This window comes from Balaenoptera physalus, assembly GCF_965194825.1.
Source record: "Balaenoptera physalus genome assembly, chromosome: 7".
Lineage (NCBI taxonomy): Eukaryota > Metazoa > Chordata > Mammalia > Artiodactyla > Balaenopteridae > Balaenoptera > Balaenoptera physalus.
The window spans coordinates 90412630-90439780 of record NC_138886.1 but is presented as its reverse complement, the minus strand read 5'-3'; the positions used below and the strand labels follow the sequence as shown (position 1 = coordinate 90439780).

Sequence of the window (27151 nt, the reverse complement as noted above, 5' to 3'; positions counted from 1 at the left end):
GAAACAAATGCATAAACATTTAAAATTTAATAGATACTAACAAATTGCCTTACAAAAATTTAGGTTAATTTAAACGTCCACATGTAAAGTATGACATACCCAAGAATATACTAAAGCTATACCCAAGAATATACTAAGGCTCTAAGAAAAATGAGCATCTATGGATCATTGTGAAGGCCTTTGCAATTCACTGAAAAACTACCACAAATAATGTTGCCACCCACCAGTTCTGACCTCACAGGAATTTCATTATAAGTGGAGTCTATATTTTCTGAAAAAAACACAGAACACATGGTCCAAGAAGTAAAAGAGTTGTATACAGGCAGATGAATGACATGATTGAAATCTCAGCCAGATGGCCTTTAAGGCTGTCAGGCTCACTACGGAATGACCATGACCCACAGGCAACACAGGAAACTTATAACAGACAGAAATGCACTTGCAGGGAGAAGCAGCAGTAGACACCAGAGCCAGGCTCTATATGGAAACAGTTCCTTCCCAGTTGATATCGTAAGAAACCAACTCTTGGTCTTAGCTACTCCTAAGGCACAGCTAAATAATGATAAAAATATCTGACACCCAATACTTTCCCATTCCTTTCTCAATATTCTTCCCTTGATAGCACAAGCTATTGTGAATCAAGTTAACTGCCTTGTAAGACAGATTCTTTTTCTGGCTATGAGTTTTTCTTTTCTTTCCCTGACTTCCCCCTGCTCCCCATAAACTATAGAAACCTGAAGGTACCAACCTTCTTTTTTCATATAAATCTCTACGGAAAGGGCCTCTTTGAAACTATGGTTAACTTGACACCAGGGAATATTTGAAAGGTACAAAGTTCTCAAGTTCTGGTACCAATTCTATGATACTATGATATATAATAAGAAATATATATTTGGTCTTAATCCCTGTTCTGGCAGAGCTCTTAAAACCCTTGGAATTTCCTAAGTGATGGGAACCAAAGGTGTCTTTTGTTACGTTAATGGAGTGATTTTTGTAAAACCCCTAGGTAACCTAAGGATGGTGAACCAAGCACATGGCTACAGGGTTGGAACTTTCATACTCCACCTCCAGCCCCCTCTGGGGAGGAGAGATGGGTCAGAGATTGAGTTCAATCACCAATGGCCAATGATTTAATCAATTGTGCCCATGTAATAAAGCCTCCATAAAAACCCAAAAGGATGGGGTTTGGAGAGTTTCCAGGTTAGTGAACGTATCCACATGCTATGAGAGTAGCCCACCCCAGTTCTGGGGAGAGAAGTTCCTGTGCTTGCTACCCTTCCAGATCTCACCCTATGCACTTCTTCATCTGGCTGTTCATGTGTATCCATTACAATCTCCTTTTATAGTAAACCGGTAATCTAGTAAGTACAGTGTTTCTGAGTTCTGTGAGTTGCTCTTCAGACCCAAGGAGGAAGTCATGGGTTGGTGAGAAGCCCAGGTGACAATCGGAACTTGTGACTGACATCTGAAAGAGGGGGGGGGGGTGCAGTGGCAGGGGGCAGTTTTGTAGGACTAAGCTCTTGACCTGTGATATCTGACTCTAGATCCAGATAGCTAGTGCTTGAATTGATTTAATTGCTTGGTGGTGTTGAGAAAACACATACTGGAGATTCCTAATAGCAATGATACGCCAACCCCTTTGAATTTCAGGTTCTTCATCTGTAATAGGAGCATGATGCATAAAAGTATTATAATCTGAAAATTATATGAAATTTTTACTTTTTATATCTCTATACAATTTTTTTGTGTTAATTTTAATTTTTATGTTTTGTGTTAATTTTTCCATCAGAAATGAAAATGCTCTTAGAGGTTATTTTTCTGATTAAATCTAATACTTTTTCAAAAACTTCTATTTTTACTCCAAAAAGAAATGTAGGACTTCCCTGGTGGTGCAGTGGTTAAGAATTCGCCTGCTAATGCAGGGCACACAAGCCCTGGTCCAGGAAGATGCCATCTGCCACGGAGCAACTAAGCCTGTGCGCCACAACTACTGAGCCTGCGCTCTAGAGCCCGCGAGCCATGACTACTGAGCCCGTGTGCCACGACTACTGAGCCCGTGTGCCACAACTACTGAAGCCCACATGCCTACAGCCTGTGCTCTGCAACAAGAGAAGCCATCGCAATGAGAAGCCCACACACCACAACGAAGAGTAGCCCTGGCTCACCGCGACTACAGAAAGCCCGCGTGCAGCAACAAAGACCCAACGAAGCCAAAAATAAATTAATTAATTAATTAAAAAAAGAAAAGAAAAGAAATGTAATTTTTTTTCTTTTTAATCATTGCATCAAATAGGATAAAACGCCTAGGAATAAACCTACCTAAGGAGGCAAAAGACCTGTACTCAGAAAACTATAAGACGCTGGTGAAAGAAATCAAAGGTGACACAGATGGCAAGATATACCACATTCTGGGAGTGGAAGAATCAATATGGTCAAAATGACTATATTACCCAAAGCAATCTACAGATTCAGTGCAATCCCCATCAAATTACTAGTGGCATTTTTTGCAGATCTAGAACAAAAAATCTTAAAATTTGTGTGGAAACACAAAAGATCTCGAATAGCCAAAGCAATCTTGAGAAACAAAAATGGAGCTGGAGGAATCAGGCTCCCTGACTTCAGGCTATACTATAAAGCTACAGTAATCAAAACAGCATCGTACTGGCACAAAGACAGACTTATAGATCAATGGAACAGGAGAGAAAGCCCAGACATAAATCCACGCACCTATGGTCAATTAATCTACGACAGAGGAGGCAAGAATATGCAATGGAGAAAAGACAGCCTCTTCCTAAGTGGTGCTGGGAAAACTGGACTGCTATGTGTAAAAAAATGAAATTAGAACACTCCTTAACACCATACAGAAAAAAACCCCAAAATGGATTAAAGACCTAAATGTAAGGCCAGATACTATAAAACTCTTAGAGGAAAACACAGGCAGAACACTCTTTGACATAAATCACAGCAATACTTGGATCTACTTCCCAGAGTAATGAATATAGAAACAAAAACAAACAAATGGGACCTAATTAAACTTAAAAGCTTTTGCACAGCAAAGGAAACCACAAACAAAAGGAAAAGACAACTCACAGAATGGGAGAAAATATTTGCAAACGAAGAGACCGCCTGGGGATTAATCTCCAAAATACAAAAAACAGTTCATGCAGCTCTACATCAAAAAAACACAAACAATGGAATATTATTCAGCCATAAAAAAGAATGAAACAATACCATTTGCAGCAACACGGATGGATCTACAGATTATCATACTAAGTAAGTTAGAGAAAGACAAATACATGGTTATCACTTATATGTAGAATCTAAAAAATGATACAAATGAACTTATTTACAAAACAGAAAAAGACTCACAGACTTAGAAAACAAACTTACGGTTACCAAGGGGAAGGTTGGAGGGAGGGATAAATTAGGAGATTGGGATTCATATATACATACTATTATATGTAAAATAGATAATCAACAAGGACCTACTGTATAGCACAGGGAACTCTACTCAATACTCCGTAATAACCTATATGGGAAAAGAATCTGAAAAAGAATAGATATATGTGTATGTATAACTGAATCACTTTGCTGTACACCTGAAACTAACACAATGTTGTAAGTCAACTATACTGTAATGTAAAATAAAAATTAAATAAAAAACTAAAAAAAAAAAAAAAACAAAGTAGTATTTACTTCTACGCTGGACCAAGAAGGAAATTCTGGGTAAAAAAATAGTCCTTTTCCTAGGCCAGGGGAAATAAGTAGATAAACTAGCTGCTTGGACACGTAGAAGAGGGGAGTAGGAATCAGTAAACTAAGACGTGTTCCACATGTTTTCTTATATTATTTTCCTCTAAACTCCTGAAAATATACTCTTGACCTTCACTCTGTCCACTTCTTACAGCTTCCTTTCTGGATCCCTTGCCTCAAGCCTTGGAATTCACCAGCGTGAAACAGGCATGGTTATCCTTTCAGGAGGCCCAAACAGTTGGATTATTTCCAGCTTTAGAAGTACACTGGAAGCTAACTGGCTTTGTTGTGCTATTTGAAACTCATTATCAGATTTCTCCTTCCAAAACATATCCTGCTACATAACACCATACCTATGTATTCACCACTAGAAAATTATTTAGTAGAGGCTTTCTGGGTTTCTAAGAAATTTTATTAAAAGGCAAATTTCCCCAGGGTTATTAGCACATATGAGTGATTATGACATACTTAAGAACAGATTCCCAAACAATAAATCATAAGACACGTGACCAGAGAGTTCATGCTACCTCCCAGCCCCAACAGCTTTACTGATTCTAATAAATACATTTATTTTTTGTATAATTTGTAATAAGTTTATTAAGTTATAAGTATAAACTATGTCCTGATTACTAATACTGATGTCTATTTAAAAATCAAAGTAAAGAATATTTTTAAAATAATACTTAAGCATGACTTAAGCAACTTTCTGAGAAAATTTCAGATGTTCTCTAATATTGTATCCAACTCAGTTTTCCTTAATGAATTAACTGTGTTCTATTTCTAGTGTGACCCATCTATTGTCTATTTATTTCCTCCTATCTATCATGATAAGACTTTTAAGCATTCATTCATTTAGTTGATATTTATTGAATACTTATTTTGTTCTAGGTAATGGGTTATAAGGGCATAGCCCTAAACAATACATATCCAGGCCCTGCCTTCCACAAACCCAGGGAGTTAAGAGATTTTTTCGTTACTTGATAATAACAACATCCTTGGGAATTCCCTGGTGGTCCAGTGGTTAGGACTCCATGCTTCCACTGCTGGGGGCCCGGGTTCGATCCCTGGTTAGGGAACTAAGATCCCATAAGCTGTGTGGTGTGGCCAAAAACCAACCACACAAACAAACAAAAAACCCCCAACTTTATCCTGATAATCTCTTTGGAGCTAGATAAAATTACTTGAACAACTTCTACTAAAAATGCCTCTTTTAGAGGGCATGTACTTCAACATAATAAAGGCCATATATGACAAGCTCACAGCTAATATCATACTCTTTGGTGAAAAACTGAAAGCTTTTCCTCTAATATCAAGAACAAGATAAAGATGCCCACTCTTGCCACTTTTATTCAACATAGTATTAGAAGTCCTAGCCGGAACAATTGGGCAGGAAAAAGAAATAAAAGGTATCCAAATTGGAAAGGAAGAAATAAAACTCACTATTTGCAGATAATATGATAGTACATATAGAAAACTCAAGACTCCACCAAAAACTCAGAACTAAAAAATAAATGGAGGGACTTCCCTGGTGGCACAGTGGTTAATAATCTTCCTGATAATGCAGGGGACACAGGTTCGATCCTTGGTCCGGGAAGATCCCACATGCCGCAGAGCAACTAAGCCCGTGTGCCACAACCACTGAGCCTGCGCTCTAGAGCCCGCGAGCCACAACTACTGCGCCTGTGTGCCACAACTACTGAAGGCCATGCACCTAGAGCCCATGCTTTGCAACAAGAGAAGCCACTGCAATGAGAAGTCCGTGCGCTACAATGAAGAGTAGCCCCCGCTTGCCGCAACTAGAGAAAGCCCGCGCACAGCAACGAAGACCCAACACAGCCAAAAATAAATAAAAATAAATTTATTTAAAAAAATAAAAATAAATAAATGCAATAAAGTTGCAGCATACATAATCAATATATTGAAAGCTGTTGCATTGCTATACACCAATAATGAACTATCAGAAAGAGAAATTAAGAAAACAATTGCATTTACAATTGCATCAGAAAGAATAAAATATGTAGGAATAAGCTTAGCAAAGGAAATGAAGGACCTAGACACTGAAAAGTTTAAAACATTGATGAAAGAAATGGAAGACACAAATAAATGGAAGTGTTCCATGCTCATGGATTTGAAGAATTAACAATATTAACGTCCATACTACTGAAGGAAATCTATAGATTCAGTGCAATTCCTATCAAAATTTCAATGGCATTTTTCACAGAAATAGAATAAACAATCTTAAAATTTATGTGGACCCACAAGACCCTGAATAGTCCATGCAATCTTGAGAAAGAAGAACAAAGCTGGAGGCACAACACTCCTTGATTTCAAACTATATTACAAAGCTCTAGTAATCAAAACAGTATGGTATTGGCATAAAAACAAACACATAGATCAATGGAACAGAACAGAGAGCCCAGAAATAAACTCACACATAAGACAATTAATTTACAATAAAGGAGCCAAGAATATACAATGGGGAAAGGAGAATCTCTTCAATAAATGGTGTTGGGAGAACTGGACCACTCTCTTATGCCATATATAGAAATTAACACAAATGGATTAAAGACTTTAACATAAGACCTGAAACCATAAGATTCCTAGAAGAAAACATAGTTGATAAACTTCTTGCCATTGGTCTTGGCAATGTCTTTTTTTTTTTTTTTTTTTGCTCTGACAACAAAAGCAAAGGAAACAGAAGCAAAAATAAAAACAAACAAAAAAAAAGTGGGACTACATCACACTAAAGCTTCTGCACAGCAAAAGTAATCAACGAAATGAAAAGGCAACCATCTGAATGGGAGAAAATATATGCAAATCATATAGCTGATATGGGGCTAATATCCAAAATATATAAAGAACTGATACAACTTGATAGCAAAACAAACAAACAAAAAAACCCACCAAACCAATTTAAAAAATGGGTAGAAGATCTGAATAGACATTTTTCCAAAGAAGACAATCAGATATCCATCAGGTACATGAAAAGATGCTCAATACCACTTATATCAGGGAAATGCAAATCAAAACCCCAATAAGGTATCACCTCACACCTGTTAGAGTGGCTGTTTTCAAAAAGACAAGAGACAGCAAGTGCGGGCAAGGATGTGGAGAAGAGAGAATCTCTGCACTGATGATGGGAATGTAAATTGGTGTAGCCACCATGGAAAAGAGTATGGGAGGTTCCTCAAAAAATTAAAAATACAACTACATATGATCCAGTAATTTTACTTCTGGGTATTTATACAAAGAAAATGAATACACTAACTTGAAAAGATATCTGCACCCCATGTTCATCGCAGCATTAATTATGATAGCCAAATTATGGAAACAACCTGTGTCCATCAATGGACGGACTGATGAACAAAATATGGTATGTATATGTACAATGGAATGCTATTTGGCTGTAAGGAAGAATGAAAGTTTGCTGCTTAAAACATCATGGATGGACCTTGAGGGCATTAGGCTAAGTGAAATAAGTCAAAGAAAGACACATAATGTATTATCTCACTTATATGTGGAATAAGAATGAAGTCAAAACAACAAAAATAAACTTCATGGATACAGAGAACAGACTGGTGGTTGTTAGAAGCAGGGGTGTGTATGCGTGTGGGGGAGGTGGAATGGGTAAAGGGAGTTAAAAGGTACAAACTTCCAATTATAAAATAAGGCATGGGGATATAATTTATAGCATGGCAACTATAGTTAATAATACTATATTACATATTTGAAAGTTACTGAGAGAGTAGATCTTAAAAGGTCTCACCGTAAGAAAAAGTTCTGTAAATATGTATGGTGATGAATGTTAACTAGACTTACTATGGTGTTCATTTCATGATGTACACAAATGTTTATTTTGTTGTAAGCCTAAAATTAACATAATGTATGTCAATTATACCTCAATAAAAAAAGTAAAAAAAAAAAAAGGGAAGAAATGTAAGCTTTCATTCTTTCCCAAAATTCATTAAAATTATTTTATTCATATTGATCATAAGTAACCAGGCTCACACTTACCTTTTATCTTCACATACTGCATATCTGGATTAACACACAGGGCAAGGTTACTAGGTAGAGTCCAGGGAGTAGTTGTCCAGGCAACCAAAGATATATTTTCATCTTCCTCCAAAGGGAAAGTTACAAATACTGAAGGATCTTGAACATCCTGAAATAAAATGAGATAAAGTATTTTTTTACAGACTCCATAATAGTAGACATGGAAGAAAAACGAACTGATCCTAAAGAATAAAATAAACTTTTATTTTCAGAATAAACTGAGCTTTAAAAAAAATCTGCCATATTTGTAAAAAGAAAATACAAAGCGAGAAATTCCAAATACATTTTTTACATAAAGAAAATGCTTTAATAATTACCTTAGTAGTCACAAATAAAACATTTATAGTGTAGCAAGTGGGATACATAAATGAGGTTTCACTGTTACAATGATCTATTTTATAATAAGTCCATAAAGAATTAGGTCAATAAAATAACGATTTTGGAAAACAGTGTTATTCTTTATTTGAATTGAAGGGTATATGAGAATTCTTTTCAACTTTTCAGGAAGTCTGAAATTATGCCAAAAATTAAAAACAAACACAATCCTTAGTACACACTCATAGTATGGCCAAAGTGAAAAAAGACAGAAAATACTAAGTGCTGGCAAGGATGCAGTGTAATCAGAACTGTCTAGTGGAAGTATAATCCCTTTGGGGTTAGAGTGGGAGGCAATGAACCATGGTCCATGGGTCAAATCTGGCCGTTACCTGTTTTTATAGAGCCCAAGACCTAAGAATGGTTTTGACAGGACTGACAGATCATCTGGCCAACAAAGTCTAAAATATTTACTATCTGGCCCTTTACAAAGTTTGCCAACTCTTGTACTAGGGCTAAATGTAAGTATACCTTATGACTCAATAATCCCACTCCTGGGAATGTGTATATATGCTCCCCAAAAGACAAGTTCCAGAATGCTCACAGTAGTACTACTGATAAGAGCCAAAAACTGGATATTACCCAATGTCCATCAACATTAGAATGGATAAGTTAAATACTATACAGTAATTAAAATGATGATCTACAACTACACACAACATGGATGACTTTCACAAACATAATCTTGAGCAAGAGAAGCCAGACGCAAAAAAAGAACAAACTGGACAATTCCATTTATATTTAGTACAGAATCAGCAAACAATGAGGTTGGAAGTGAGGACAGTGGTTGCTATAGAGGAGTGGGGGGATACATGCTAAACTGAAGGGACCATGAGAAGGGAGAGCTTTTGACAGGTTGACTGACAAGGTTCTTCTTTAACTTTATCTGGGTGTTGGCTTCACATATATATTCATTTTGTGCAAGTATATGGAATAGAGCAAGTAAATGGAGGAGCAAAAAAGTGTTGTCTTATTAAGCCAGGAAATAGGTACTAAGATATAAAAATTATTAATTTTAGTATGTATAGTAATAAACATAAAAAAATTAAAAAGCCTCTAAAGGGAAATCTAAATAAAACATTAACAGTGATTTCCTTTGGGTACTGGGATTATAATTTTTTTCCCTCTTCTTTATATCTTCTATGGCTTCTTAATTTTCCACAATGAGCATAAGCCTCAAAAATAATCACATCAACCAGACTTCCAAAAACTAAAAATTTAGGCAATATAAAAAATAAATATTTTTATATACCACAAGTTGGTTTACCTTTTGGAAAAGCTGGAAGGACTTTCTTCTGTAACTCAATTTAGTTCCGTACAGCTTGCTCTTTCCCAATAAGAGAATGTATTTATTTACTTATAGAAGAGTATAAACTTTGAAAACCCTAGGACCTAACAAGCTATAATGGGGCTCTAACATGTAAAAATTTAGTTACCAAAGAAAATTCCAGCATAGTACACAAGGATTTGTATTACAAAACGTTTGGAGCAACACCAATTGTTACCATTTAAAAAGAAAAAAAAGGCTGCGCCCTCTGAACACCTCAAATATCTATCAAAAGAATGAATAGATAAATTGTAGTCTATTTGTTATATGAAAAACTGTACAGCAGTTAAAAATAAACTTAAAGCTACATGTATCAATATGAAGAAACTTTAAAACATAATGTTTAGTATAAAAGGCAAGGTGCAGAATAAGTACAATGAATGAGATTTAAAAACTTGCGAACAACACTAAATACTGTTTATGGATACTTACACAGATAACAAAAATATAAAAATATGCATGAAAAAGAAACACCAAATTCAGCATAGTGGTTACCTATCAGGATGTGAAGAAGGAAATGGAAAAGAGAAATGTGCTGTAAATAAACAAACTGTGGTATATTCACCTACAAAGAAATTAGAACAAAAGATCCAAAACTACACATAACATGGATGACTATCACAAACATAATGCTGAGTGAGAAAAGCCAGAAACAGAATACATAGTGGATCTTTCCACTTCTTCAAAGTACAGAACCAGACAAAACTAATCAACTGCTATCTGTGACATTTGATGTATTTGAAATCAACAACAACAGATGCATTTAGTGAAACCCATGTTTCGTTTTTTAATTTTTTGGCCATGCCGCGAGGCTTGCGGGATCTTAGTTCCTTCCCCAACCAGGGATTGAACCTGCGCCCTCGGCAGTGAAAGCACAGAAGACTTGCCACTGGACCACCAGGGAATTCTCCTCGTGAAAGCCATTAAATGGTATACTTAAGATTGGTGCATTGAATTATAGGTAAAATTTAACCCACCCCACCAAAAAAACCATAAACAAAACAAACATAAAAATGAAGTACGTATTTCTATAAAATGCAGAGGACAGAGAAAATGTTAAATTAGATTATGGAGATGTAATCATCAAAACTCAGATTGTGGGAAACTACAAGATAATATCTGTTTCCCAAACAACAATTTGCAAGGGGGAAAAAAAAAAAGAAAAAGAAAAACATAGAAAGAGAAATGGAGACCTACACATTAAAACAGACCTAAAAGACAACTATTACCATGTATGAACCTTCCTTATGTCTCGATTAAAACAAAACAAAAAAGAAAAAACAAACAAAAAAAACAACTAGAAATAACCTGAGGGAAAAAAAAGGATGCTGTTTATGAGACAAATAGAAATGTGAACACTGATGATATGCAGGAGTTAAACAACTACAGAATATTTAATATTAAGAATATTAAAAATGATTGATGATGACTTTTTAAGGTGTGATAATGGTACTCTGGTAATGTTAAAGAAATATTTCTTATCTATTAAAGATATATAATGAATTACTTATTGATAAAATGATATGTCTAAAATTTGCTTTTGAAAAAGGGTCTGGGAGAAATAAGTGGAGTGTGTAGATGGGGCAGGATTGACCATAGAGATTGTAGGGGATACATGATAGGACATGGGAGTTAATTATTCTGTTAATTAACTATTCTACTTTTGTATATGCTTGAAATTCTCCATGTAAAGTGTTTTTAAAAAGTAAGCAAATACAGCAATATTTTAAGATTTGACAAAACTTCAGTCTTTGGTACTCAATAGTTAGTATATTATTCTCTACATTTTTATGTGCTTAAAATATTTTATTAAAAAAAACATAACATGAGTACCACCATAGAAGGGTATTTAGGGGACAACAGGCAGGCATCATCATGCCGACCACACAAGGATATGCAACGATCCAATGGGATGTTGAAAGCATTCTGTAAGACGAAAAGTGCTTTTGAAATGTAAGTGTTAATAATAATGATATGTAGGTAAATATACCACATTTGTTTATTTACAGCACATTTCTCTTTTCCAAACCTTAGCCATGAGATAGAATTCCAAACAAATCAACATCCTTTAAAAACACAGAGGGTTAGATAAACTCAGAAATAAAACACCCCTTGAATATACATACAAGAGAACAGATAGTTCTTATTCCTGAAGACTTACAGTCTTTACTATCTCCCTGGATAAGGTAAAGCAGTACACTTTGTAAACAACAGACACGTCTAAACTCTTATACCAATGACAGCAAGTTATTCCATTCATCAAAGATCATAACACACCACCAATCGCAAATCAGATTTTCCTCCAAGTACTTTTAACAAATAAATGATATTACAAAGCCTCAGATGAGGCACAAAAACACCCTAAGCAATAACCCTTATGAAACAGTGACTGGAGGAAAATAGAGCAGAGTTGGACTTATTAAACAAAGAGAGGCATCAAAATATGGTTAAAACAAGCGAAACCTATCACATTAAGACACATCATTCACATCACTCCCCAGGCTAACATTCCACACTGGGACTAAGTTACCATGATCACCACAGCCATTTAACTTCTGAGTACATAACTTAACGCCAATGACATCTCACATACCCTGTAATTCTGGTGAGATTCAAAGTTGGAAAGTGGAGTATTGCATGCAGTGGAAAAGGGCATGACTTTCACTCCTCTATAAACAAGGCCTTTATCATAGAGCTGTTTGAAGACCCACCTGGCAAGTAAAGAGACAGAATTTTACAGTTACATAACCATAATTCTATTTTCCCAAATGCAAACATTTATGCCAGTTTCTGTTTGTAGTTTCTCACAGCCAAAGAAGTGGAAACACAATGTCTCTCAACTGGTGAATAGCTGGTAAATTACAACACATCAGTATAATGAGATATTATGTAGACATTAAAAGTGCAAATATCTGTTGACATGGAAAGGTGTTCATGACTTGATGTTGACTGAGAAAAGCAACTGACACCATACTGTACAATGAGGTACCAATTATGTAAAACTGTATGTATCAGTATACATATTTACATTTTTAGAAATGCTAAAAAAGTAGATTTTCACCAATATGTTAACTATGGTTGGGATTTCAGACTTTTTTTTTTTTAATTTAAATTTACTTATTTATTTATTTATTTTTGGCTGTGTTGGGTCTTTGTTGCTGCGCGCGGACTTTCTCTAGTTGCAGCAAGCGGGGGCTACTCTTCGTTGCGGTGTGTGGGCTTCTCATTGCGGTGGCGTCTCTTGTTGTGGAGCACGGGCTCTAGGCGCACAGGCTCAGTAGTTGTGGTGCAGGGGCTTAGTTGCTCCGTGGCATGTGGGATCTTCCCGGACCAGAGATCGAACCCGTGTCCCCTGCATTGGCAGGTGGATTCTCAACCATTGCACCACCAGAAAAGCCCAGACTTTTTGTTTTTCTTAATAGTCTTCTAGTATACTGCTTAAATTTCACTGTAATGGACAGTTTTACAGAGGCAATTTAAAAAGTATAAACCACTGGGATTAGGATCAGATCTCTCTCCTACAGTCAGTCAAAAACTTTTATTAAACACTTAAACATGTTGCTTTAAGCTAAATGTAGCAAGATACTGGAAAACAGTCATCCCAGGTTCTCCTGTGGTGACTACTCATCTTTCCCAATTGGGTGCCAGAATTCATTTGGTAGGAATCCTTACTTGTCTTTAACTCATTTTTACAGTTCGATTCCTATGTATTTGGCACAATAAATGAATTAAATTCTCTCCCATTTGTTAAAATACATTTTTATGTAAAACTGTGCAAGTATTTTCATGGTATTCCTTTGGCTTTGGACAAAGCCTAAAAGGTGACATCTTGTAACAAATTTCCCAAGTTTAAACTCAATCTTAAATTATATTCTCTGATGCAAGGACATTAACAGGAGACCAGAGGAAAAGTGTCAGATTTGTATCATAAGACCAAGATTCAAGCCTAAGAGCCATATAGTTAGTTGAGTGATCTCAAGCAAGTCACAACCACTCGCCTTTACCTCAAAGAGGGTCCTAACCCAATCCACAGGACTTTCTAGATCATCTGGGAAAATTCATGTGGAAGTACTTTATATACTCAAAAGCACCAACTCAATCTAAATTATCACCATCAAATTAATGTTATCATTTTAAATGTATCTCCTACTATTTTTTTAATATTCACCCTAGGTCTATATGCCTTATTTATATGTCAACATGTTCCTCAGGAATAACTAACATTCTAATAGCAAGAGGCTTTGAAAACGGTTTTCCCCCGATTCAAGTATGTTTTATGTAAATTAAGAAGTCTGATGTAGAGCTATATTGTCCAACATGGTAGCACTAGCCACATGTGCTCATTTAAATTTATTAAAATTAGAAATTCAGTTTCTTGGTCATACTAACCACATTTAAGTGCTAAACTGTCCTGATCTAGAGCATAAAGAGTACCTTCTTTTTCAGAAGTTTAAGAGAAACCCTGCTTTTTAGAATGCCCTAATCATGAGAACTCCAACTACTCAGAGAAATGGGAAGTCTCCCTGTCCAAAGTTTCTGCCATGTCAGAGAGTTTAATCAGCTCTCACCCTTGGGTACATGGGTCTGGAGATGCACCCACAGGGGCACATCAGAGTCAGAGGGTCTGAGAACTGTCCCACGGTATCTAGCTCCTCAAAGGCAAAGGCATGTGCCAAGCATGTGCAACAGATCTTGACTAACAGAAATGTAATCAGGTAGATAGGACGACAGTAAGAGGCACAAGCACCTACAGTACAGCACAAAAATATGTATCCTACAAAAGAGCTTTGTAACTCACCTGTAATCTTGCATAATTTAACAAAAGTAGGACTCCCTCAAGGCCTGAGTTATGTACATAGGTCATTTTGCAACCATAATAACTATTTGCCCATTAATGATACATAATGATTCTCAGACTATTGTAGGAGGCTTAGGTTAAATCACCTATCAAGACTGGCATTGGGCTTCCCTGGTAGTGCAGTGGTTAAGAATCTGCCTGCCAATTCAGGGGACATGGGTTCGAGCCCTGGTCCGGGAAGATCCCACATACCACGGAGCAACTAAGCCCGTGTGCCACAACTACTGAGCCCGCATGCCTAGAGCCTGTGCTCTGCAACAAGAGATGCCACAGCAATGAGAAGCATGCACACCGCAACGAAGAGCAGCCCCCAGTCACTGCAACTAGACAAAGCCCACATGCAGCAACAAAGACCCAATGCAGCCAAAAATAAATAAAATAGATTAAAAAAAAAAAAGACTGGCATTGCAACAGTTGTCTTGTAATAGTAAAAGGAAGCAAAATTCATTTCGAAACTCATGAAACAGTGACTGCATATACAACTTCTCTTAGTAAAAAATTCAAGTACACACCTCTTAGACTTAATTCCTTCAAACAAACAAACCCATTTCTGAAACCTAATTTTCCTAAAATTTGGTACTAGTTAATTTGACAAAAAAACCTTTAACTCACATCAGGCCATTTATATTCTTCATTTATTTTACTTAGTGTGAATAGTTATATGTTCTGATATAGAAACACTAATGAAATTGATTACAGGTTGCTGCTCAATCTGCTAGGGCCATTATATACTACAGAACATATGGATAACCTAATACCTTTCTAGAATCCAAAATTTACTGAATTCAAAAATAAACCTAGGGGTGGAAGGGACGAATAGGTGGAGTACAGTGGAATTTTAGGGCAATGCATAATTCTAGAATTATGGATATATGTCATCACACATTTGTCCAAATCCACAGAATGCATAACAAGAGTGAACCCTTATGTAAACTCTGGACTTTGGGTGATTATGATCTGTCAAGGTAGGTTCATGAATTGTAACAAATGTATCCCTCTGGTGGGGGATGTTGATAATGGAGGAGGCTATGTATCTGTGGAGGCACAGCGTATATGGGAAATCTGTATAGCTTCCTCTTTTATTTTTTTAGAGCATTTTTAGGTTCACAGCAAAATTAAGTCTTTAAAAACAGAAACAAAACAAATACATCCCCAAAGATTTCAGATAATTGTGGATCTGAAAACAAGCGGATTCATGCTAGAGCATCTCTACTATCTAATACAACAAAATAGTCATTATATTTCAACTTCAAATAAACTTACCAGACAGATTCCATGAATTGTGGATAGAGAGTTTTGTAGTCATTGTCAAAGTCAATCCATCGGCCAAGTCTGGTAATAGTAGACTTAAAAAATATGAATATTAGAGTTTTTAGACAATGGTATTTGTTATTGTATAGCAATTTGTTTTACTTCTATTATCACTACATATGATGATTTTGGAAAAACAGAACAATCAATGGTTCAAGTAAATGTATACTGTAAACAACACATTTTGTAAGGTTAAGAACAAGTTTTCTTGGCATTCATCCTACATGCAGGGAATGTTATTTACAAGTATTAACATTCTTTTATAAAAGTCTACCAAAACTACCATTTGGCAAACACCACAAGTCTAACGGTTGCTGGCATGAATCATCAATGGTTGCTAAAATTACTGAGTCATAGTATGATAAGGAACAGGGTACTTACTAATTACAAAGGAAAAACTGTAACTTTACAATGGAGAAACCTGACAGAATAACCTTAGTGAACAAAGTGAACAACACCAATGAGACTTATCAGCATCATAGGCCTTCTGATATGATACACTGAGAAGGGGGTGATGTTACTTCTGAAGAATAGCAAATTTGACAGTCAAAGTGGTAAGAGAGTAAAGATGGAAAAAAATAAAAGCCAGACATGTTTTTAAGTTGTACATATATATTAATCTGAGAGCCACGGAGGAAAGGGGGAGTTGAGGACCTTTGTTCCTAAGCACATCAGAATAAGAGAGGACAAGAGCTCTGCTGGCACCAGACAGTTACTAAAATGTACCAATTGTGGGAGCTCTATTACTAAGAGAAGCAGTGGGCAAGATGGGAGTCAATATAAAACAATGTGTACAAATGTGAATTGTTTTTTACATCTGAATTCTTTTATTGCCAAGATTCAAGCCAATCTATTTGCTAGGACAGCATGATTCCTGTCATATACTGTGGGTAGGTAGGAGATTAAACATGGAAGACCAATCAAGCACATAGAAATCAGAAAAGAGAGGGTTCAGTTTAAGCTAACAGTTTAAGTAATGGAGTTGAAGATGGAAGCTAAACACTCATTTAAAGAGGATTATCAACCCCTCTTTTGTTACACTTTTGGGCACATCTCATAAAAAGCACAAGGAACCATAAAACATTTCAACCCCCATTTAAAAGCTAGAGTTTTTTTTCATTCTACTTAAAGTAACCAAAAATACCTTCCACTCAGTAGAATATCGCATCACAATTGCTCGGCACTGACTGTTATATTCTGCAATCCCCAATTTGGCTACATCCTCTGGTCCTCTGATTCCCAGTGTCTTATCAATTTCATATTCCTGAAAATTTGCAGTAAGATTGTTAACATCCCTGCCCTATGAAACAAATGCAATTCGACAAAACTAGAAAATAAAACAGATTAAAAAAAATTAGTTCTCAGAAAATCTACAGAGAAAACAAACTATAAATAGTATTATAAAAATGAAGAGGGCTTCCCTGGTGGTGCAGTGGTTGAGAATCTGCCTGCCAATGCAGGGGACACGGGTTCGAGCCCTGGTCTGGGAAGATCCCACGTGCCGCAGAGCAGCTGGGCCCGTGAGCCACAATTACTGAGCCTGTGCATCTGGAGCCTGTGCTCCACAACAGGAGAGGCCGCGATGAAGAGTGGCCCCCGCTTGCCACAGCTAGAGAGCCCTCGCACAGAAACGAAGACCCAACACAGCCATAAATAAATAAATAAAATTAAATTAAAAAATAATAATAATAAAAATTAAAAAAAATGAAGTCTGATTATAGCAAAAATTCATACTTTAACATATTATATAATGAAATCTAATGCTTATTAAAAAATCAAAACATTATAAGGCTGGTGACTCAAACATACCACAGGTAAACCATGACAATCCCATCCAAATCTTCTGTCAACGTGAAGCCCACTCTGGTGAGCATATCTTGTAACTATATCTTTAATTGTCCCTGCAAGTATATGTCCATAGTGAGGCAGTCCAGTTGCAAAAGGAGGCCCATCATAGAAGGTAAATCTAAGAGGTAATAAAAATACGTTAAGTTACTTTAAAACAGACAGCAAAAATTTAGGACAGCATTTTTCTATAGATAGCTCCTGTAACTGTAGAGCCTTTGGGGAGAAGAAAAGCTGCGAGGCTAGGAAACTCAGACATAACTGATTAGATATCTACTGGAGGCCCTGCCTTTAAAAAAGCTAATTATGACAGAGTTGGAGAGACCTGTATTGGACCATCCATCCTTCATTAATTAGTTCCATGATATAAGGGAAATTATTCATCCTGATCCTGAGTTATCTATAAAATAGGGCAACAAACACCTATGATAAAGTTTTTGAGCACAGGAGACACATGATGAAAACAGTAATTAAAGAAAGGACTGGTCTTTAGGTGAATGAAGACTAGAGGCAGGAAGTACCCCAATAGGAGGCTATTACACTACTAGTCTAAATGCTTAAATGAGGGTAGTGATAATGAGAAAAGTGGAAAGGAAGAGAGTGATATAAAAACTCTATTTGGAGGACCTCTTATTCTTAAAGACTCTACCTTTACCAAAGAAATTCACATACTTTGGCCTATGTTTTGATTGCTTTAAGCATTCCTGAAAACAATTAAAGTCGGACCAAAACTGCAAGATTTTCTCTTCTTCAGCAGGAAAATTGATGTTTTCTGGAACTTGCTGAACCATTTTGTTACTGCAAGAGAAATCAAATTTATTATTCTCAAAAGAGAAATCTAGGAATAACATACATTAAAATAAATGTACCTATCACTAGCCATGATACTACTTGGTACTTAAAAAAAATTCCCCTTTCTTTAAGGTAAAGTTCACATACCATAAAGTTCACCCTTTTAAAGTATATAATATGGGACTTCCCTGGTGGTCCAGTGGCTAAGACCACACTCCCAATGAAGGGGGCCTGGGTTCGATCCCTGGTCAGGGAACTAGATCCCACATGCCACAACTAAAAAAAGATCCCACGTGCTGCAATGAAGGTCCCGCACGCTGCAACTAAGACCTGGTGCAGCCAAATAAATAAATAAATATTAAAAAAAAATAAAGTGTACAATTCATTTTTACCTTTTTTTTTTTTTTTTTTAAAGTATATTCTCAAGGTTGGGCAACCACCACCACTCACTAATTCCAGAACATTTTCTTCACTACTCCCTCTTCTGCCCTCCAAGAACTTGTACACATTAGCAGTCACTCTCTATTCTCCTCTTCCCCAGCCTCCTGGAGACCATTAATCTGCTTTCTGCCTCTCTGGATCTTCCTATTCCGGACATTTCACATAAATGAAATTATGTACATACAGCCTATTGCGTCTGGCTTCTTTTACTTAGAATTATGTTTTCGAGGTTCATCCATGTTGTGATATGTACTCATACTTCATTGCTTTTTATAGCTGAATAATATTTCATCATATGGATATGCCACTTTTTGTTTATCCATTCATCAGTTCATGGACATTAGCATTGTTTCCACTTTTGGACAGAGCTGCTATGAATATTCATGTATAAGTTTTTATGTGGACATGTGTTTCCAGCTCTCTTAAGTAAATACCTAGGAGTACAACTGCTGGGTAATATGGTAACTGTGTTTAACTTTCTGAGAAACTGCCAAAATGTTTTCCAAAGCTGCTGTGTCATTTTACATTCTCCCCGCAGAGAATGAGATTCCAGTTTTTCTACATCCTCACTCCTTATCGTCCATCTTTGGATTATAGGAAATCCTAGTGGGTATAACATGGTATCTCATTGCGGTTTTGATTTCCATTTCCCTAATGATTAGTAATGTTGAGCTTATTGGCCATTTCATACCTTCTTTGGAGAAATGTCTATTCATCCTTTGCCCATTGTTTAATTGGGTTGTCTTTTTACTGTTGAGTTGTAAGAGTTCTTTATATTCTAGATAAAATCCCCTTATCAGTTACAGGATTTGCAAAAATTTTTTCCCATTCCGTGGCTTGTTTCTTATTTTCTTCATGGTATATTCTTTGAAGCACAAACACTTTTAATTTTGGTGAAGTCCTGTTTATTTACTGGTTTCGCTACTTCAACTTTTGGTGTCATATCTAAGAAACCACTACAGATAACAAGGTTGTGAAGTTTTAGCTCTTATATTTAGGCCACTGATCCATCTTGAGTTATTTCTGTATATGGTATGAAGTAGAAATATATGGTACTTTTAAATTTATTTCAGAATTTGTGTCCAATTCACACTCTTCACTTATTCTACAACTACAGTATAACATTTAGTAATTGCAGACAACACGCTTAAAAAAAAAAGAAAATCTTGGCAATTCTATCTAATGATACTAAAAATTCATTAATAATCTGAAAAAATAAATCTGAAAGTAGGTAAAAATTCTTACCTACATTCATAGGACAGAAAGTACTTCTGCTGAATCAACCTAATCTTTCTGAGGAAAACAGGCAAAACCTAAAAAAATTGTGAAGCTAAAAAGATGAGAATCACATTCAAATAATTCCTAGCTCATTCTAATTTTACATTTTATCACTTTTGTTGCTTACTCATGATTTTTGTAAAAGACAAACTCTACATCTCTCTGATTTAGTGCCTGGTGAGATAAGTCTTAAAGTATCTTTTTTCAGAAGTTTGTTAATAACCTCTTTCAGAAACACTTGATCAGTCGGGGCTTAACTATCTAGTGAGCATCCTCGAGCCCATTCCTCCTCAAAGCCTATTTATTCTCACTTTATAATTCTAATAAGGTTGGTGACCAGATTTCCAAGCCAACATCAGATTAGAAGGGGACAGAATTGCTAATAATGAGAAAACAACAGAGAAGGGGGAAAACCTTAAGAACACAAGAACTGTAACAGTCTGGGATAACTGACTCTAGGAGCAAAGAGACTTACATACCTCAACCAATTCTGAAAACATCAAAGCCTAAGTACAGTAATTGACCCATGCCATCAAAAAAATTTTTTTTATAAAAAACAAATAAAAAATAAATTTATGCTAGAAATTATGGAGTTTCAAAGACAAATACAGTCCTTACTATGTTAACTCATTTCTATTCTATTTTATTTGACAGAGAATGTGAAGAGACTAACCAAAAGATTAACCATGAAATGGCAAATACACACATTGATTAAAAATAAAATTAGGGAATCTAAAAATTATATGGAAATTCAAGATCAGGGAAAATTTAAATCATGCAGCTCCTATGCTTTTATCAATTAGCAACACTGATTCAAAATATGACTGTGAGCTTCCTAGCAGCCAAGACAAGGGATAAAAAGTTAAAAGGATATTGATTTTGCACATAAGAGAAAAATCTATAAAAAATGAGATTTATGCCACTGAGGTCTGAGTCACACATGGAAATGAGTGATCTGTTTAATAAACATTTTTAACATCAGAAAAAACATTTTTTTAAGTTTGTTACAAGCGGTGTCTTTCCTTTTGTCCCCCTGTCATTTATTTTTGAGATGTGAGAGTACCTTTGAGTTTTATATAGGAAAAAAATAAGGAAAGAACAGGTGGGCCATTTAACTCAACTATCCATTTCTGATTAGAGTGTGCCATTAAATGTTATTAAACAGAAGTTGAAAGGCATTTTGGATCTTCAGTTCTTGTTATAATTTCCAGCCTTTGAAGGATGGAGAGAGGTGTTTGTGCATTTACTGATTTAGTAGGAGTCCTACTGGTTCAGTGACAACCTTACTAGAGGCCAATTGAAACTTAAGGGGTTACATTTGAAGACTAACAGATCTTTAGATATCAACATATTTATTTCTGTCACCCCCTAATGCTTGTCAAGGCTGGTCCTATGATTGCCAGCATCTATGGAAGTTGATTAGAGCAGACTCACCAGCCCCACCTTGGACTGACAAGTCTGAACCTGCTTTTTAACAAGATCCTAGGGGATGAGCATGCACATCAAAATGTAAGTCATTCTCTTAAACTGTTCTGACCATTATTCTGGAATATCTATCTGAACTTTTTTTTTTTTGAGAAAACGAGATTTAAGCTTTCTGTGAAGATGGCTTTTAACTTTTACAAAATTTTCTAGAGAGCTTCTACTCCCCCCAAAGATTAAGAACCACTGCATTATTAGGCCAAACACAAAGACCCATGCAATGGTATAGACTATTCCAGGAAGAGCCATGTATCAGTGACCGGGCTATGGCGGCTGCCGAGGAGAAACGGCCCCCATGCATAAATCACAGGATTGCTCTGGCCCCTCACATCCACTGGAGAGCTGTACCTGCACAACAGCATCCAGTAACCACAGGGCTCTTGGGGGAAAGGGGGAGCAGAAAGAAGAGGGAGATTAACCCTGCCAGGTCATGCTCAGGGAAGCAACCTCCTCTTCTTCCCTTTAACTATAATCCAAGGCCTCCACTATCTTCCTTATTCCATGACTCCTTCAGACCTCTTTAGCCTCCACTTCCTGTTCAGCAATTTCTAGATACCCTCCTTCACCTTTACTTGTATTTACCTCCACAGATCTTGGAAAAGCATACCAAAAACATTTTTGTTTAAAATAAATCTCATGATCTTCCTTGCCATACTTGCTCCCATTTTTAATTCCACTGTACTAGTAGTTCCACTATTCCTTCCCGTTACCTGAAATTTCTGAGTCACCCTTAATACTACCAGATGATCCCCACATCCAGTTGATCACCAAGTCATGTAGGTCTGACTTCTAAGTCTATTTCTCTATTCCCTCTTCCTCATTCTCAGGTCTTCATAATTTGTTACATTAAGTCAAATTTAACCCAAGAGGTGGGTCCATCTCCAGCCTTTTCACAGACTACTTATATCCTATTAACATATAACCCAGAGATTTACTTACACAAATGTATAAAATATGTACAAAGATATCAACTGAAGCGTTTCTATAGACAAATATCTGAAAACAACTTAAATATCCACGAATAGATTAGACTAAAATAAATTATGGTACATCAATACCATGCAGGCATTAAAAATAATAAATCATAATATATCAAATATATATATTCCTTATACATACTGAGAAAGAAAACAGCAAGTCACAGTTATAGCAATTTATACTATGTGTATTATAATATTTTCAAGAGATTAAAAATACACTAAGTCTATGTTTAAGTAATTCTGTATTTAATTTAGAAGGCTACCCACCAAACTTAACAATGGCTACCACCAGAGAATAGGATTAGATGAGGAAGGCGTGAAAGAACAGATTTTTATTTACTTCATATTACTCTGTTTTGATTACTTTTGAGTATGTATTAACTTTATCATAAAAAGTTTAAAAATAAAGGGAAAAATAAATACTATACATCCTACACACCACCTTTCTAATAGAAAAGTTCTGAAAGTATCACTTCTGTATTAAACAAAGAAAAATGCAATGGTTCCTCACTCCCAATGGTTTCTGTACAGACTTTTCAGTGGGGTAGCATGATCTTACCCACAATTACTACTCCTGGCCTTTACTCTTACAAAACTCAAGCTCCAACTACATCACATTCTTGACACTGCTGAGAAACAAAACTGCTTTGCTGACATACTGCTTTGCGTTCAGGCCCTTTCTCCAAATACTCTAGAACTACTTAGCTTAAATGTACTCTGCTCTATGGGGATTTACCAATCCCCTTTTTACAAAACTAATATCCCCCTCCCCGGAATCTGCTCCTCTCCTACACATTATGGTTTAGTTGTATTGCATGCCCATGTCTCTCCAATTCAACTGTAAACTTATTGCTGGCAAAAGCATTTTACTATCTAACCTCTTACTATCCTACCATGTGCTTACACATGGTAGTGCTCAAAAAGTTTGAACAAATCCCTTTGTCAGCATCCTTAGTTTCCATCAGTGATATTTCCCCCACCTGCCTTTCCAGTATCCCACTCCGGGGGCTCCTCTTGGCAAGGATAATGGTTAAGAGGGTTGGCTTTGGAATTTGACAGTTTTGGTGCCACAACTTAGTATGTAACTTACAGGAAAAGTTACTCAACCTTTAAACCTCAATTCTGCCACCTGTAAAATAAAGTCTGTAAATACAATGCTAATTTAACGTTAAGTGAAATAATGGCTATCAGAGCAATCACATGTCATCTATGGAAATTATTATCATTACTCCTTTGTCCACAAATTCTACTCTATTGCCTTTGCCCAGTCACTATATCATCTTTCCAAAAACATTTAAGAGTGCAATCTGCATTTAGCTGCCTTCTCTTCCCTACAATTCACTCTCTAATCACTTATGAAGAAGATATACCGTCCACCATTTTACTGATATTTACTTTGTAAAAGTTCATCGTATTACTTAGAAATCCCTAAAACAATTGCTTTGCCTCTAGTTTCATACTTCCTGACCTCTCTGCAACACCTGAATGAATGCTAGAAGTAATACTGTCCAACCTAATAAAAAACTTATCTTCTCTTCTGGATTCATTTCAAACACCACTTCATTCAAGAAGGAAACCACAAATTCATAAGGCTGGAAGCCAAGCATCATCTTCCATTTGTTCCTCACACGAAGCTGCAGTGACTACAACAACTCCCCATCTCCTGAATCACACACACTTTAAAATCCTGCTATACATTATACTACAGTCCCCTGCACCATATCCCCAAGTTCCTTCTCATCTTCAAGGCTCCAAACCCACTGCAGTTCCTGAGAAGCCTTCTCCTTCTCCCACTTCCAAATCCCACTTAGGAACTGTCTTCCTCCTCTGTGCACTTGGAATACTGTGTTATTAGACTGTGTAAGAGCCGAGGACGGGGGATTCCCCTCTAATCCCAGGCACCCAGCAATAAATGCCCATTCGTGGGAGCCTAAGACTTTGTTCTTATGAATACCTAGACTTCCAAGTAATATCGTCCATCTTCTGAACTCCAGTAAGCTCGATCACACCAAATTCTGAGAACCACCCAACAGTTCAAGTGTTACCAGGATACCAGGCTGAAGCTGAGAAACTTCCAAGAGTTGTAATCCTCGGCCCGAGAGCCAAGCCAGGATTGGTACCTGGTGCTGAGTTCTTTCGCCCCACTTAGACCCCCTCCCAATGTTTTCCTTGGAAACGGATATGCACGTAACTAACCCATAGCCCAAAATAAACATTAAAAAAAAAAAATCTTGTGTACCGGAGGGGACCGTGGATCCCAGTGGGCAGTAAGGGGCGTACCTGAGGGGCCCGTGTGCAGGACAGGTTGACCTGAGGGGCCCCGCGGGCAGGATGGGGAGTACCTGAGGAGCCTCCGCGAGCAGTACCAGGCGTACCTGAGGGGCCTCCGAGCCTGAGTACCTCGGAATGAGCCGCGTCTACGCCTTGGTCAAGAGTCTAGAGGTGATGCAACTCCCCGAAAGCGTGAAGCTAAGAGGAAGTGGCCTGGTTTGCTTCGGCCAATCAGCGTCCGTCGTTTGACACGCGTCAACAAGCCGGACGCCGATTGGCCGCGTGGGTTCCAAGTCACGACCACCCGACCAAGCGTTGCTCTGTGACCTAGCAGGCTGTGCGACTCCGTGGCGTGGCGGCGACGCGCTGCGTCCTTCACGCAGCTAGGGCGACGGTGGTGGACACGACTATTTTGTGGCCTCCGGGGTGGGGACTGACTGGGAGGGGCACAGAGAGGAGGCTGTTGTGCGTCCTGGGCGTTGTTACACAGCCTTTGTCGGTGTTCACTGTACACAAGACGTAAGTGCATTTCACCAGGGGTTAACTAAATCCAACGATAGTAGCCTCAGTAATTATGTTGCGGGGCCGTGAGTGCGCAGTCTCAAGGCTGCTTTACTAGATGACCGTTAAGGAAAGCAGCCCTAGGCACTAGGACTATGTTTTCTGGTGTAGTGGAGACCTACACCAAACCACCTTGGAGTCTGCAAAAATGCAGAGTCCTGGGGCATGGACTAGGCCTGCTGAGTCTCTGGAGGTGGGTCACAAAAATATGCATTTTAACACGCATCCTGGATAATTCTGTTGCATACTAAAACTCTTGACCCACCTATCTGAAGAGACCCTCCTGTTTCTCAGGGAAATGCAGAGGCCACAAAATGGTCTGTGAGGAGCTGAAGCACTGGTGGTCAGTGGTGTTCAGAGAAGCCTCTCCTTTTGTGTCCTTCAGTGCCACCTGCAGAGGTCTCATGAATTTTACTGCAGAAGTGATGGTAACAGCCATATGGAGAGAGATAAAAAGGAAGGAAATGCCTGACAACCAGCTTTAGAATTATTGTGTGTTTCCTGTATTGGAAACAAAATTATTTGCATATTAGTCTGCTTACTTATGTATTTATTATCACTGCTGTGAGTCTGCCCAGCACCTTTTGGATCTGCTGGTTAAAAACCAAGGAATCCAGGGGCTTCCCTGGTGGCGCAGTGGTTGAGAATCTGCCTGCCAATGCAGGGGACACGGGTTCGGGCCCTGGTCTGGGAAGATCCCACATGCCGCGGAGCGGCTGGGCCCGTGAGCCACAACTACTGAGCCTGCGCGTCTGGAGCCTGTGCTCCACAGCAGGAGAGGCCGCGATAGTGAGAGGCCCGCGCACCGCGATGAAGAGTGGCCCCCGCTTGCCGCAACTGGAGAGAGCCCTCGCACAGAAACGAAGACCCAACACAGCCATAAATGGATAAATAAAAACAAATACTTAAAAAAAAAAAAACAAAACAAAAAACCCAAGGAATCCAGAGCCATGCAAAGGACAGTAGACCTCACCAGAGACTATGACGGAAATTTTAGCCCTTGACAAATTGAGAGTAATTCTGTATGTAACTGTTTAGTGTATCCAATAAAAGGACAGAAAAAAACTGATCTGAGAATATGTATAAGGCATTCCTTGATAAGTTTAAGAACACTTTGATAGTCTGTGTAGCATTCATTCAAGTCATACATGGTTTAGGAGCAGCCTAAAGGGATTAGAGTAGGGGATTTTATGTCCTTGCCCAAAGGGATGACTCTCCAATAACTTAACTTACTTCAACACATATATTTAGTAGTGTCTTTACCTTATTAACTATAAGTATTTCGAATGTTTTAATTTTCACATTCCTCAAGTTGCCACCTTGTTCAGTTCATTTTTATAATCTGTCCAGACAGCCCAGATTAGAGCAGGACAGAGGGCTTCCAGACAGATGTGTCCAAGGGAAAAAAAGGTGGGGATGATAGGTCTAATTATTGGGTTGGCCAAAAAGTTCATCTGAGTCTTCCATAAGACGGTATGGAAAAACCCAAACAAACTTTTTGGCCAGCCCAGTATTTTAAAATGTCTGATGTCTAAATTTAATGTCTAAAACTGAAAAACCAAGAAATCACAGCATAAGCATGTTAGGTAGAAATTCAGAGATAAATATCAGAGGAAACAAAGTTTTTGAAGGTGGTTGTATCTGGGGAGCAGAAACGGGATGCAGAAGGCTACTTGATGTTACTTGTCTGCTCTGGAGAAGGGAGGGTGTAACATTTAAACATGGCCAAAAACTCTGGACACTTCTCACTGAGAGGTGAGGATCTATGTCCCCTCACTTTGAGTCTGGGTGGGCTCAGTGTGTTTTAACCTGTAGAATACAGTG

At 37.5% G+C, this 27151-nt stretch overlaps 1 protein-coding gene across 5 annotated transcripts in view; it reads right to left on the bottom strand.

The window, feature by feature from the left end:
* Positions 1-24981, bottom strand: part of IARS1 (isoleucyl-tRNA synthetase 1) — a 94906-nt gene extending 69925 nt beyond the window's left edge. The window contains exons 1-7 of one of the 5 annotated variants that reach the window (XM_082469596.1): positions 24871-24981; positions 18195-18320; positions 17487-17643; positions 16822-16941; positions 15630-15712; positions 12102-12219; positions 7768-7915 (exon numbers count right to left, since the gene is read on the bottom strand). In XM_082469596.1, coding sequence (XP_082325722.1) covers positions 7768-7915; positions 12102-12219; positions 15630-15712; positions 16822-16941; positions 17487-17643; positions 18195-18313 — 745 coding nt within the window. In that variant the 5' untranslated portion in view covers positions 18314-18320; positions 24871-24981. Of the gene's footprint in view, positions 1-7767; positions 7916-12101; positions 12220-15629; positions 15713-16821; positions 16942-17486; positions 17644-18194; positions 18321-21939; positions 22083-24734; positions 24756-24775 lie in introns of those variants that run through there. The other 4 variants (XM_082469594.1, XM_082469593.1, XM_082469595.1 and 1 more) reach the window with 4 other exon arrangements.
* Positions 24982-27151: the final 2170 nt, after the last annotated feature.